This window comes from Eleginops maclovinus, chromosome 6 (assembly GCF_036324505.1).
Source record: "Eleginops maclovinus isolate JMC-PN-2008 ecotype Puerto Natales chromosome 6, JC_Emac_rtc_rv5, whole genome shotgun sequence".
In the NCBI taxonomy this organism is placed as follows: Eukaryota; Metazoa; Chordata; class Actinopteri; order Perciformes; family Eleginopidae; genus Eleginops; species Eleginops maclovinus.
In genome coordinates this window covers 11,452,207-11,465,476 of record NC_086354.1, presented here as the reverse complement: position 1 = coordinate 11,465,476, position 13,270 = coordinate 11,452,207, and the positions used below count along the sequence as shown (strand labels likewise).

At 37.6% G+C, this 13,270-nt stretch overlaps 1 protein-coding gene across 1 annotated transcript; it reads right to left on the bottom strand.

Moving 5' to 3' along the window:
• Window positions 1-7,235: 7,235 nt before the first annotated feature.
• On the bottom strand, window positions 7,236-12,293 carry metap1d (methionyl aminopeptidase type 1D (mitochondrial)). The gene is made up of 10 exons (XM_063884887.1): window positions 12,178-12,293; window positions 11,004-11,164; window positions 10,722-10,871; window positions 10,491-10,639; window positions 9,871-9,913; window positions 9,615-9,778; window positions 8,809-8,906; window positions 8,489-8,536; window positions 8,323-8,401; window positions 7,236-7,817 (listed from the first exon to the last, which is right to left on the bottom strand). The coding sequence occupies exons 1-10, from the start codon at window positions 12,218-12,220 to the stop codon at window positions 7,721-7,723; spliced, it is 1,032 nt and encodes a 343-aa protein (XP_063740957.1). The 5' UTR covers window positions 12,221-12,293; the 3' UTR covers window positions 7,236-7,720.
• Between the last annotated feature and the right edge of the window lie 977 nt (window positions 12,294-13,270).

Here is a 13,270-nt window from a genome sequence, read left to right as displayed (position 1 = left end):
TGGCCCTTAACCATAGTAATAACAAGTTGCTACTATTAGCCACTGCTTATTTCTAAAGGGTCTGAAAAGTTTTAATCAATCTTTTAAAACAGGAGATTTCCTTATAAAACATCATATATGGATGAACACACTGCAAATTATTCAAATTACCTCCACCAAAGAATTGAGTCAGGCTCCGTGGAGAGCATGTTCAGTGTTGCGACAGTAGAGGAGAACAAACCTTGCCCCGGGTGCTAAAGTAGAGGAATGACAACGAAAGCAATGTTCTCTGACACACACACATATCAAAAACTCAGCGCCTAGACTCGCCCGGGCCACATCCCTGTAATTGTCCTTAAAGCTGCAGCTCCAGGTAAACTAAGGGAAACAAACGCACACTCACCTGAGGGTGTGGCGAAATAAGCTGAGTGGTAGGGTGTGTGTGTGTGTGTGTGTGTGTGTGTGTTTGTTTATGACACAGTAGAAACACATAGCCTGGGGATACTGATAAATACGCACTCACACAGTTCCACAATCACATTGAACTCCAAGACTGAGATATTGCACCAAGCAGCACATTAACTGACTTTCCCTGGGCTCTATTGATTATGAAAACCTGTTTTTAACTGAAAACCTAGAACAACCTAACAAAAACACATGACAGACAGAAGATTAATGACTGTCGACAGCAGCTCTTCTCAAGTAACAGCAGGCCAGACTATACATGTTGTGCTGTAGCATAACTTAAAGGAATAGGTCAAAAAACAATCCTATATACTGTAGGTGGTATACATCTGTTCATTTAACTGTTGTTAAGATAGAAAACAAAAGTCAAAATGTACTATTCCAAATATACTATTCCTTCCTATTTCATAGCTGAACTGGCAACTGGTAGAAAAAAGTATTTTTCTAATATCTATAGTCAATTATATCATGAGATCACAGACAACTTTATCTACACGACCCAATCATGTCAACACATTCCTGTTAAATAGTGTGTTTTTATGCATTTATTTATTTATTAACACCAAGTTAAAGTATAATACCCAATAAATTCATGATTCAATGCTTTTATTTCTGAGCATGTGTGATTAGTCTCCTGCTGATAAAGAGAAAGCAAAGCTATGAGTTAGCACGCAAGTGACATTGCGAGGACAAACGTCTAATAAACATTCCCCTATGTGGCATCTCTTATTCACAGTATTGATCCTGACCCTCTATAGAACGTATACTCATGGTTAAAACATAAAGATACACACAAAGCGGATGCAGTAATAGATCCTTTACCCTTCTTGATGAGTGTATTGATTACAGTAAATAAGGAGTAATTGATGTCATCTCTTGTAACACCCTGGGGAAATTTGCAGCCCTCTTTTGTACATTTACCTCCTGAGAGTGTCCGTATATGTGTGTGTCCCAGGCCTGAGGATGTAATGTGAGATGACAGCAGTAGACAGAGTGTTGGTGGGTCCAGGTGTGCTACAGAAAGATGTAAGCTAACTTGAGGGAGGTGCAGAGGGAGAAAATGTGACCTTCATTCTGTTTGGTTTTCCCCTGACAGATTTAGGACGAGGTAGATGTTTGTCTTTGCTCATAAGAGTCAGATGTACTGTAATGTCTTATAATTTTCCCTTCAACTCAACTCCAATATAATTTCAGATGGTGTGTCTTTAACCCTTACTTTAGCTTCTGGACATAAATATGCCACTTTGAAATCACAAATTGAATTTCCACCACACACCACTTTTTGGATCTCTCTTTGACACCAGTATCACTGTGAAGTTTGTGATGGATAGATATTTTTTTTAAATGCCATTTTCACCAGGCAATATAGGGTTGCAAATATTGTTCTCCCTACGCTTTTAAGAAAGACAGTAAAGTTATTGCTCCAGTAAAGCAGCTCAGAGGCAAACAATAAAACACTGTGACAGTACTGCGTAATGCTCACATGTCAGGATGAAGCAGCAGAAACATAAAACAACACGTTTTTAATAACCTTTCTTCTCACAAACAATTATTGTTGTGCCACAATTAAATGAATATAGCTAAATATGAACTTTTCAGGAGGTTGCAATTCGTTTTTGAGGTGACATTTATGGTGCCCCGAGGTTCAATCATACTTGATTCCCTGACTTTTCCTCTTCTGCCAGCATGAGGTTGACATTTGTCGTTTTGAGTGAAATGTCCTAATAACGGTTAGATGGGTTGTCATTGAAATTTGTAAAGACATTCATGGTTCCCGAGGAACAATTGTAACAGCTTTGGTGACCCCTGAACTTTAGTTTTAAAATCAGTTCAAAGTGTTTAAGTTACCAGAAAATACCTGCATAACTAACAAAGACGGTGAAAATGATACCTCCAACCCATCAGCATGTTAGCATTGTTGTTGTGAACATGTTAGCATGCTGACATAAGCATTAATGTCAAAGCACCCTAGCATAATTACACCCTGACAGAGCTGTAGACTCTTGGTCAGTGTATGTAGTTGAATTGAATTACAATGTTAATAGAGTGGATAATGCAAAAACAGATCATTATCAAAATCTAGCTTAAAAATCTGATTTGATGTATTTGATCCTTAGTGTAATATGGAAAAAGTGTCCCTTTAACACTACAATCATAGCTTTTCTCTAAGGAATGCACACACACACACACACACACACACACACACACACACACACACACACACACACACACACACACACACACACACACACACACACAGATGCATTCCCATAGTCCATAACTCAAAGCTGCCAGAACAACAAAACAGCTTCCCTCATAATGGCCTGCTTTTGTTGCCAGATAGAGCTATACAACATAAGGTTGAACCAGTTTCAGACACACACACATAAATACACGTAATCACCCAAACACACACTGCGTTGTTTGCGAACTTGAGAGGAGTGTTTTGGAAATTCCTCCACCATTACTTTTGGCTCCACGGAGAAAGCTTCCTTCCCTCTGTTTTTGTCCATGGCATGCACTATACTGTACATTCAAACACACACACACACACACACACACACACACACACACACACACACACACACACACACATACACACACACACACACACACACACACATTCCACACTCTGTAGGAAGGAGTCCAGTCAAAGCAGGAAAGCTAAATGCAATGTTTATCACTCACCTTGCTGTCCAGTAATCAAGACACTCTATTATGAATATAACATATGATAATGTTTTTTAACAATCACAATCATATCGGTATATTTGGCACTGTGGGGGCTTTATCTCATTATGTACAAGTTTTTGTTTTGCTAAAACCTGTTTAGCAAATCAAAGGAATTTTGGAAAGGAAGTTTGTGAGGACTAAAGTAATAAAATGCTTGTTCTTCTTTCAGGCTTATCTGATCCCACCTAATTGTCTACTCACCCTCCAGTGAGGCCCAGACATACACAAACACACACTGCTCTGAGCAGCATAACCGGTTTTCCTCTAGTCCATACAGAGGGCAGTGTGCTCCAGTGTGTGTTTATGTGAAAGTGTGGGAATCTCAGAATTCAACAGAGCAGACAGTTACCATTTATCAGACACCTTTTAGAGCTGCCTCAGGCGATGCATATCATCCACGCACGGCCAAGAAGGGTGTCAAAGGATCAAAGAGACACACAAAAGCCAGAGAGATACACTGAGGAGCACCAGATCACTCCTACAAAAATATTTCCATTGTGTTAAAAAGACAAAAAAGCATTCCTCACAGTGAAAGTGTCATGAGTTCAAAAGTGAAAGTTTTCCGCCTTGTAAGTGTCAATCAAGAGGGAACCCTCCCTGCACCATGTCTGGTGACTCGAGTTTACAACCGTCCTCTGCCACACACACACAAATACATTCCTGCACATTAACTGTAACTTGTGACATACACATACTCTGTTACGGAAGCTTAATGCATTCACTTGAGAGAACAAATATTTGCACCGTTCTAATGAATTAACAAGATTATCATCTCAGATTTCTGAGAAAAGTTTTCAAAGGAAAGAAATTGCATGGTTTTCTGAATTATCAAAAAAATTCAAAATCAGTGACAAGCTCTTATTTATTTAAAAACCCTCATAGAAAAAAACAATTCTGGCCCTTGTTAGTTTAATCCAGTTGTATTCAATTAATGAAAGCCTCTCTTCTGTTTTAGAGTTATTTTGTTAATTAAAAACGAGCAACATTTTCTTTACATGAAAACTTATTAATTCAGAAAACATTTCCATACTATAGTAGCCCATGTGGGTTAAATTGACACCAACACATCCCTCATACAAGTGTCCTAAACTTTTTCCCAGACCAAAATAACTACAGATGGTGAACATGGTTAACATCATTCAGCTTAACATTAGTACAGAATGTTAGCATTGTCATTGTTAGCATGTTAGTATACTGACATCTTAGCTCAGAGTAGGCCATTCGCTGTTCAGACGTGCAGCCTCTACAGTCTATTCTTTTCAAGGTTTGTTTCTTCTGTTTTCCTCGTGTCAAGGACCACAGGTGTTTAATCACCTTCAGCATCACCCTGTAGCTGCATGTCCCGGCACAGTGCACATTTCATTCCTACTGACAAGCTCTGCTGTTGGCCTTATGGTGACTAAGTCCTTACAGAGAGGGTTGCTCAGTCAAAAACATGACATGCCGTTTGTGTATGTGTCAGAGAGATCTGTCTTCACTAGTCTGAAAATGATAACTCACCTTGTTAATGCCAAAAGTTTACAGGTCACCAAGGTAACCAAGAATTCCTGCAGAGCTCCTCAGTGAAATCTCAGGTAAGTGTGATATATAACAGTCTCAGCCTCATACACAGGGATGTAGGTATGCACACCTGGAATGTGGAAACGTGGGAGAACACATTATTCTACTCATCCAGTAGTTACAGAACAATATAGAGGGTGAATATGTACACACACACACACACACACACACACACACACACACAGATCCTTACACATACTGAACAAAATTAGGAATGCAGGAAGGCAGATATGAACGTCACATGTGACTGAATCTTTAGCATTAGGGGAGCAGAACATTGTAATTGGTATATCGTAAAGCTAAATCACATATCATCATACAGTGTTTTGACGTCTAAGCAGCATCCACCATGAATGAACAAAGACGCCGTATATTTTTTTCAATAAATCACTAATATCTGTAATGTCACGTTGCATTATATTCTGAAGATGTATCTTGTGTCAGACGTCTGAATGAATGCTCTTACACAGATTTTAAACAAAGTATTCATTATAGCAATGGATGTCAAATGTCACACTTACATGGATTTGGCAAGCAACCATAGGAACACAGCTAACTATAATTAAAAATAAACTTTTGCTCATGCACCAAATCCAAGTCTTACATTGCATGTTTAATATAAAGTTGTAGTTTTGTACATTTGTACCAAACAACTGATGTGTTTTGCTTTGGCTCATGGCCTAAATTTCCACCAAATTTCCTTGGAATAGTCAAGTAGGAACAAACTCCTCATTAGTCAGAAGAATTAATTGAACCTTATCACCTTTTTAAAGATGTGTTTTTTCAAGATTGAAAACCAAGAGCAGGCGAGAGAGCAGGAATGAGTCCCAACATGCAGGACAGGAATGAGAGAGAGGATTCATGACCACAATCCAACACCTCGCCCTACCACTCCCTGCTCCTCCCTAAATCTTTCCCACCTCTACTCCCCTTAATATTCAACCTCTGCTCTCTGCCTTCACTTTCTCTCCTTCCAGCTGACATACATCTTTTAATATTATTATGTTTCAAATTAAATCATTCATATAAGGGAGGGAGAACATTCAACATTTTTTACATGACTCCTTTACTGATTCACAGGAAGCTTGCACACCTTCAGACACCCACCAACACAAACATACACACACTACACTCTGCCCGAACTTCACATTGGGAGTACTGTATTGCTTCAAGATTGTTCACTTCACTGCAATGTTTCAGAAGGTCTTTCTTTGCAGTTTAAAAATCCCTCAAGTTTATTTAAGGTGAATAAATAAGCAATCCTTATCGGCAGCATCATTTGTCTTCCGTCAAATAAAATGACAATTGTATGAATAATTTCCTGGCTGGACATTGCCAGACTCTTGATTAGCTGATCCACCTTTATTTGCCTAATCCTTTCCTGCCCCACCTACAAACTGGCACAGGCATGCACACAGAGCACATTGGCAGGAAGTGAAAACACACCCTGTTGGCTAGAATCCAATTGGTTCTTCTATGATTTTTTCCTCTGTAGCATATGTACTTCAGTGCTTAATTCACATATAAGAGAAAGCACTCCCTAAAGAAATGATCACATAACCACTGCACACCGAGATTTAATTTGTGACAATTAACAAACCTGTCATTTTAGCTATTCAACTAAGAGCTGTCAGATAATATGCAGGAGGGTTTCTGTAAAAAACACAAAGATGGTGAATTAAGGAGAAAGACCCTATGAGATATTTGATCACATGTTATTTCCTTCATTAAATTCACCTTTGGACAAAATATATAGATAGTTGAGATGAACTAGAGCATTAGAACAAGTATAATGCTGTGGATCCTCTTGTTTTTGCACATTTTAATGAACAAGTTCTGTCATGCTTTGGAAAGTGCTTTGGGTAATACTGTGAAAAACCCTTGTCATTGGACGGCCATGAGTGGTTAATCATAAGGTTTGCCTCAGGCCCTGCAATCCAATGTTGTTAATAGTTGGTTTAAATTAATCTAGTAGTGCTTTCTGTATGGTTATGTGACACAAACAGCTTTTTGATGGGGAGATGCGGTGTGTTGTGCCTCTGCTCATCTGGACAGACATGAGGGGGGATGTGAAGCCTGAGCTTGCTACAACATGCTAAAAAAAACATTATTTAAATGTTTGCTGGCCTCTACTGGTTATACTTCATAACACAGTCGTAGAAATGTGCATAAAATGTCATGAGCACATTTACACAACACCCTGAAGCTTGTTTTAAGATCCTACAACTGAGTTTATTTTCCACTGTTATTGCTAATGTAATTTTCGTGGGGATTTGTATTTTTATGAAATAGAGAATATTGGATTCTAAAGTTCCAAAAATATGGATTGTCAGATGTTTCAAACATGATTTGGTTTCCTATAACTGAATTACATGCATTACAGTGTAGAGGAATCTTTGAAAGATTTAGACCATTATTATGAGAGATAGTTAGAGATAATACAATGAAACACTTAAATGATTGCATGAAAGGTAAAACAGAAAGAATATTTTACAGTGTTTGGTTGATGCAAGTCTTTAATTTCTTAAGTGAACGGGCGAATTTGGATTTTAGACATCAACACCAAGGCATTACTCGGGTTGTTTCCATTTAAGTCCCTCTCAATTGTCACAAATCATTATCAACTTCCATTGTCCAATGTATCAGCTGGTCAGCTGCTGATGGATAGCAATAGAACAGACTGACAAATGGGGTTTCTAAAAGTGACAGTTCTAACACTCAAGACATGCATAGATCTCTGCTGGGGTAACACGATGCACCAGTAGCCACTTTATCTCTGTGTACGCTAAAACCTAGGGTGAAAAAAACACCCTAACTAAAAATACAGATACTGTACGTGTTGTCCTTACTTAATAAATACAAGCAAAATAAGAAAACAAATATTTTTCATACATTTTACAGGTAGAGGCGTTAACTGTCCAGGTGAATCACCATGTGATCTTTTTGAGGTAAACAAATTCCTAACTTGTTGGCGTGAGCAGTCTCATTTATTCAAGTCTAGAATTTCTTCTTCTGGCAGTTTGGTGAGAATATCCACCCCGTCAGATGTGATGACCACCGTGTGTTCAAACTGAGCCGACCTGCATGAATGTCAATTAGGAAAACAACACGTGTTAGCTTTAAGAGGAACAATTCGTACGAGAATGAAACTTCCGTTGGTTAATTTGGTAAAACATAGACCCAAACAGTGATTTGTTGAATGTACGTCTGCGTCATATAAGAAAAAAACAAGATACCTTGAATTTCATCATTACATTAATACTTGTGTTATAAAATAATGATAAGAGGGTGTTCAGATCTTCCTTTCTGCTGCATTCAGTGTACTGCTTAAATACAACATATTTCTTGATGAACTCTTAACAATTGAAAGGAAATTCTTTATTTTATTGAATAAATTAAACATGAGACTAAGGGTAACATCACACATTTCAATTTAAAAAAATCCCAAGCCGTGCAATATCTTATGCAGTTCTAGTTTTAACACTTTTATGTGCTATAATGGTACTAGCTTGTAAACTATTGGGTCAGGAAAATATTTTTTACTCAAACACAGAGCCAAAATATTAGAAGTTGTCCACCATGTACCTTTTATTGTCTGTAGAAACTGCAGTCCACTTGTCCTTCAGTATCCTGAACTCTGCAGACCCCTCCATCAGTATGGGCTCTACAAAGAAACAGAGATGTTAGCCCCAGGTTTATATACGGTGGCATCTAAATGTGGATATACTGTAGAAGAATAAAAGTCCCTTGCCTATTGTGAAAGACATCCCTTCATCCATCACCATATCATTGTCATTTGCTGGAAATAAAGAAAAAGATTATTCTCTTCAATGATTAAGAATGACTTTTGGCAAGGTTTCCAGATTACAGCTTTTTAATGTCATAGACTTACACACTAGACAAGTATGAGCCGCTTCTGAAAGACTATTAGTATTCCATATACATTCTCTCCAGACAGTACATGCTACATTAAAGGAACCCATACAATCCCAAAGAAAATATTGAAAACGCAGAGTCTGCATGCAAAAACACACATGTGATAACATCTCACAAAGGCTCATTCAAACTTACCGTGGTGCCAAATCTCAGGATGGCCATGAAAGTAGGAACCTATTCCATGTCCAATGAAATAAGGGCACACATGGAAGCCACTGGCATGCGCGACTTCACTGCCACAAGAATAAGAAATATCAATTGGCATTTTAGAAACAATGAATAGTTGGATTTTTTCTATTTGTTTTTAGAGTTTGTTCGCTAATTTAGTTCAGTTTTTCAGAAGGGTTTAGTTTACCTGTTTAGTCATAGTTTTTTTTCTTAGGGCCAGGCATAATGTCTATGAAGTATGTAGCTACAAAATACATGGGTAGAGAACTGTGTAAGAATGGGTAAAATGTTAAAATCTTTTATTTTGGTAATCAACATCCCTTTCTCATTCATGTTCAGGAGAAAATGGCTGTTTGTTAACATAAGCCATGAACTAAACATCTTGGTTAAATGGCATTTGATCTACTACAATATTTAAATCACATTCTTGGTATTTATGTCTACAAGAGTAGGCTCCATGTGAAAAACAATGCTTCATACATTTTTTAATATTGCGGCATAGCGCCATCTCCTGGAATGTCAAGGAAACAGACTTCCTGTATATTTAAAGTTGAAACTGAAATGAATTGATTTAATTGTTTATTGATTTAACTCACCCATTAAAGTTTCACTTTAGTTATTGTTGTTAAAAGATATTGTTTTTATCACTTTTAACAATATTTTTCACACTTTTTGTTCTAGCTTTATTTTTTAGTTTATTATTATAACATAAGAATGAATGATGTGATTATTTTTGACATATTTAGTTTTACATGTATGTACATTGTGTGTACCTGATAGTGTTTCCTATAACACAGAGCTGTGCACCCGGCTTGCAGGCAGCGATGGCTTCGTCTCGGCAGCGCCTGGCAGTTTCCACCAATCGCCGCCCGACCTCGTCCACCTGGCCAATCAAGAAGGTCTCTGAGGTGTCACCATGGTAACCCTCTAAATACACCTGTAAGGAGCAGGCAGAGGTCAGTGATGTTTTGGTAACGTTTGCAGTAATGTCTTGAGTTTGTTTCTGAGTCTGTTAAGGCATCAACTCACAGTGACATCAACGTTGATGATATCTCCGTCCTCCAGTTGCCGACTGCAGGACATAAGCAGAATCTTTCATATCCTTAACCATATATCACTTCTGCGTAATTATAGTAATTGATACTGGGCGTCACCATAGTACCTCAGCTTATAATATACAACTATATTAAAATTCTGTATTTATTATATTTATCTAAGCAGACAAATGGTATGACAAAGAATTCTGTTCAAAAATAATTTGGTTTTTTTTGCATAAAAACTATTTCCAAACTTAACCAACATCATATTGCATGTGGTTAAATGTGTTCTACTTTTGAGACAGGTTTTTTTTCCAGATTAACATTTCCTTATATTAAACATTTTAGACCTTTTAATACAAATAAAGATGTGTTGATTTAAATAGGGTGTGTTAGTAGGACATCTTAATTTATGTGACTCGAGATCATTTTTTAATTATATTTAGCTCACTAAATGTATTCAAATGAAGTTCCTACTGTATAAATCCCTTAAACTCACTTATTATGATAGTCGCTTAAATAAAAAGGCTCATGACAAAGGACAAAAAGGTTTATTCCATGAAAACGTTTGGACACCCATCATCTAAAGGTTGTGATACACTGTGCTTTTACCTGTCAGGTATCCCGTGGCAGATCACGTTGTTCACAGAAGTACAGACTGACTTGGGAAAACCCCCGTATCTGAGGGGGGATGGGTAGGCGTTGTGCTTGATCGTCTCTTGGTGCACAATGAAGTCTATTTCATCTGTTGTCATACCTACCTGGAAGTCACAGATCAAGATTGGAGCATTGTTTTTGATGTTAGAAATTCATAGATGCCCCCTGTTGTAATTAGGTGCTTACCCTCAAGCTGCGTCCAGCTAGGAGCAGTACATGTCTGGCCAACTGACACGCTCTGGCGAGGCCATCAATCTGCTCTTGGTCTTTTATTTCTAGGTAGTCTGGCCATTCCGGGACGAGCCCACTAGCTACATAGACAGGCTGCACAATGTGCTACAGTAAGGGAGGGGGGGATAGACAGAGTATAAAGGGTGGGGAAATCAAAGGACTCATTATTTAGAGATACAAACTAAACGACAATATGATATTTGAGCTGACTGGCTAGAAAATCATGAGGGGCCTTACCTTAGGTACTGCATAGGCAGGTCGAACAGTAGCTGGGCGAACTACATTTTGAGAACTTTTCCACTTCCTCCAGAAGAGGTGGCGATGTTGCTGACACAGTAGGGCTGTGGGAATTCCACAGCTTCTTAAAGAGCAAACCCTCTGCAGAAAACCACCCAGGCCTGGAAAAAAGTAAAGCAAGACAATGAAGATAGAAGGGTTGGTAGAAATAGCACATTTACGATAGGGCTGTCTGGGAACCACCTTCACAAATGTTTTTGAATCAATTAAACAACATTGACCATGTGTGTTCAACCATATCCGACGAGGACATCCTCAAATATGCAAGTACATGGGATGTCCTGGACATAGAGCTCTAGTACACCGACAAGGTAGACTTTGTTATATGTTATCCCCTTCATAGAATAAAATTAAACATGTGATCAGAAGTCAGGGCTACTGGCATTACATGAAGACCACACTTTACTTGGTGTAATTGTACTATTTGCATTGTTTCATTCATTTCTCTGTAACGAAAATATAATTTTGAGTAGGTTATGACATCTCAATTGAATTGTACAAATAAAGAGTTTTGCTATACACATTACATGCCATAAGAAGTAAGACATTGTAGACACTAGTATACTTTATTATTACAATTCTATATGTAAAATAAACTTTGGCAAGCGGTCCAACAATAATTTATCTAGAATGTACACTTTGTTCAATGGAAACTTGGGAGGCAAAAAGGAAAATATCCAGTTCAATTGGGTGCGAGTAAAATCTAATTGTTTGCAACGTACACTTTGTGGTCAATTTATAAGGTACGCCTGTACAATGTAATGCAGTCTGGACAACTGTTTCAACTAAGTGTCACACATTTTCACAAGGAGGTCTTCATGGGGTTGTTTGTGTTGTACTGGATTGCATAATAATCAGGGGTGTTTTCTAATATTCTGACCCCTTACTTAGTCGGGATACATGGGTTAATTTGACGTAACGATACGTTAGCTAGCAGGCTAACAGTAGGTAAAACACCGCCACTCTTTGACACAATCTTAGAGCTGCTGTCGTGTTTTAATGTATTTGTTAAAGAAGTATTTTATCTATCAGTAACACGAAGACATGTGTAGTGCAAGCATCCGCTGCTGTTAGCTGTCTGTAGAGTGTGGACAGTGATTGTTTATCTGAGTACCTGCTGCTCTTGTTGCAAGTCGTGCAGAACAGTGCGCCGCCATGGATTTTTATGGATGGTCATGTGGTACGGAAGTGACGTGCCACACGAATACTAAGGTTCACGCTCTTGCACTATCCAGGCTGTCATCCAGGCCATGTCAAGTGTTATGTATTATATAAAGTTTTTGTGTATTTTGTTTACTTTACTTCATTATAAATGTTCGCCCAGTCCATGTTTATATATAAAGTCTTGTATTTATATAATTTACATTCTAAGCTGTGTTGTCTCTTTAATGTGTTTTATTGCCCATCTTTGTTCCTTTGAATATTTATGTGACGATTTTCCTACACGTGTAGGATATACTATTGTTCCTTTTCCGAAAACAGTTTAGAAAAACACTCCCTTTCTAAAATTGATGTGCATTTTATTATGTATGTTTTTTTTTTTTAATAATTCCTATTTGCTCTGCTTCTTCTTGTTTTATTGCCTTGTTTTCATCATGTTTGTTGCAGCTGGTTGTTTCCAAACGTTATTTGGTTGTATGTCTTCCGTGACAATAAAATGTCTAATGCAAAGACTGACATCTGCTGTCCCCCATTATTCTTGTATGCTGTTTTTACCGTAAGAGTATTTCTTTTATTCAGGAATACTCCAGGTACCTTAGCAATTAATAAGCCACAACATTGTAATTGCTACTGCCTTAGCTACAAATGAGCCAAGCCTTTCTAAGTGTTACGAACAAGATAATGATTTTTAGTTTTAATTTAATTCAATTACATTTTTTTACGTCACTTATTTGTAGTATAGGGCACAGCCAATTTCCCAAAACGTATTTAGAACTTGTAAATATGTGATTGACATTGCACACACATTATAAATTCATCTTTCAATCCATTGTTATAAACCCTTGGCAATAATAATATAGAAAAATGATAATGGTATTATGTTACATTGAATAACATTTCATTTAGCTATTTGTTTCAAATCAGCCTAAAACGTGTAAATGCTGCAATAATATAATTTCTGCTACGATACGCAGAGCACTTTTTTTTTATCATACTGTATATGTGCAGGTAGTGCATCCTGAAGCCTTATCAGTAACAACAAACAC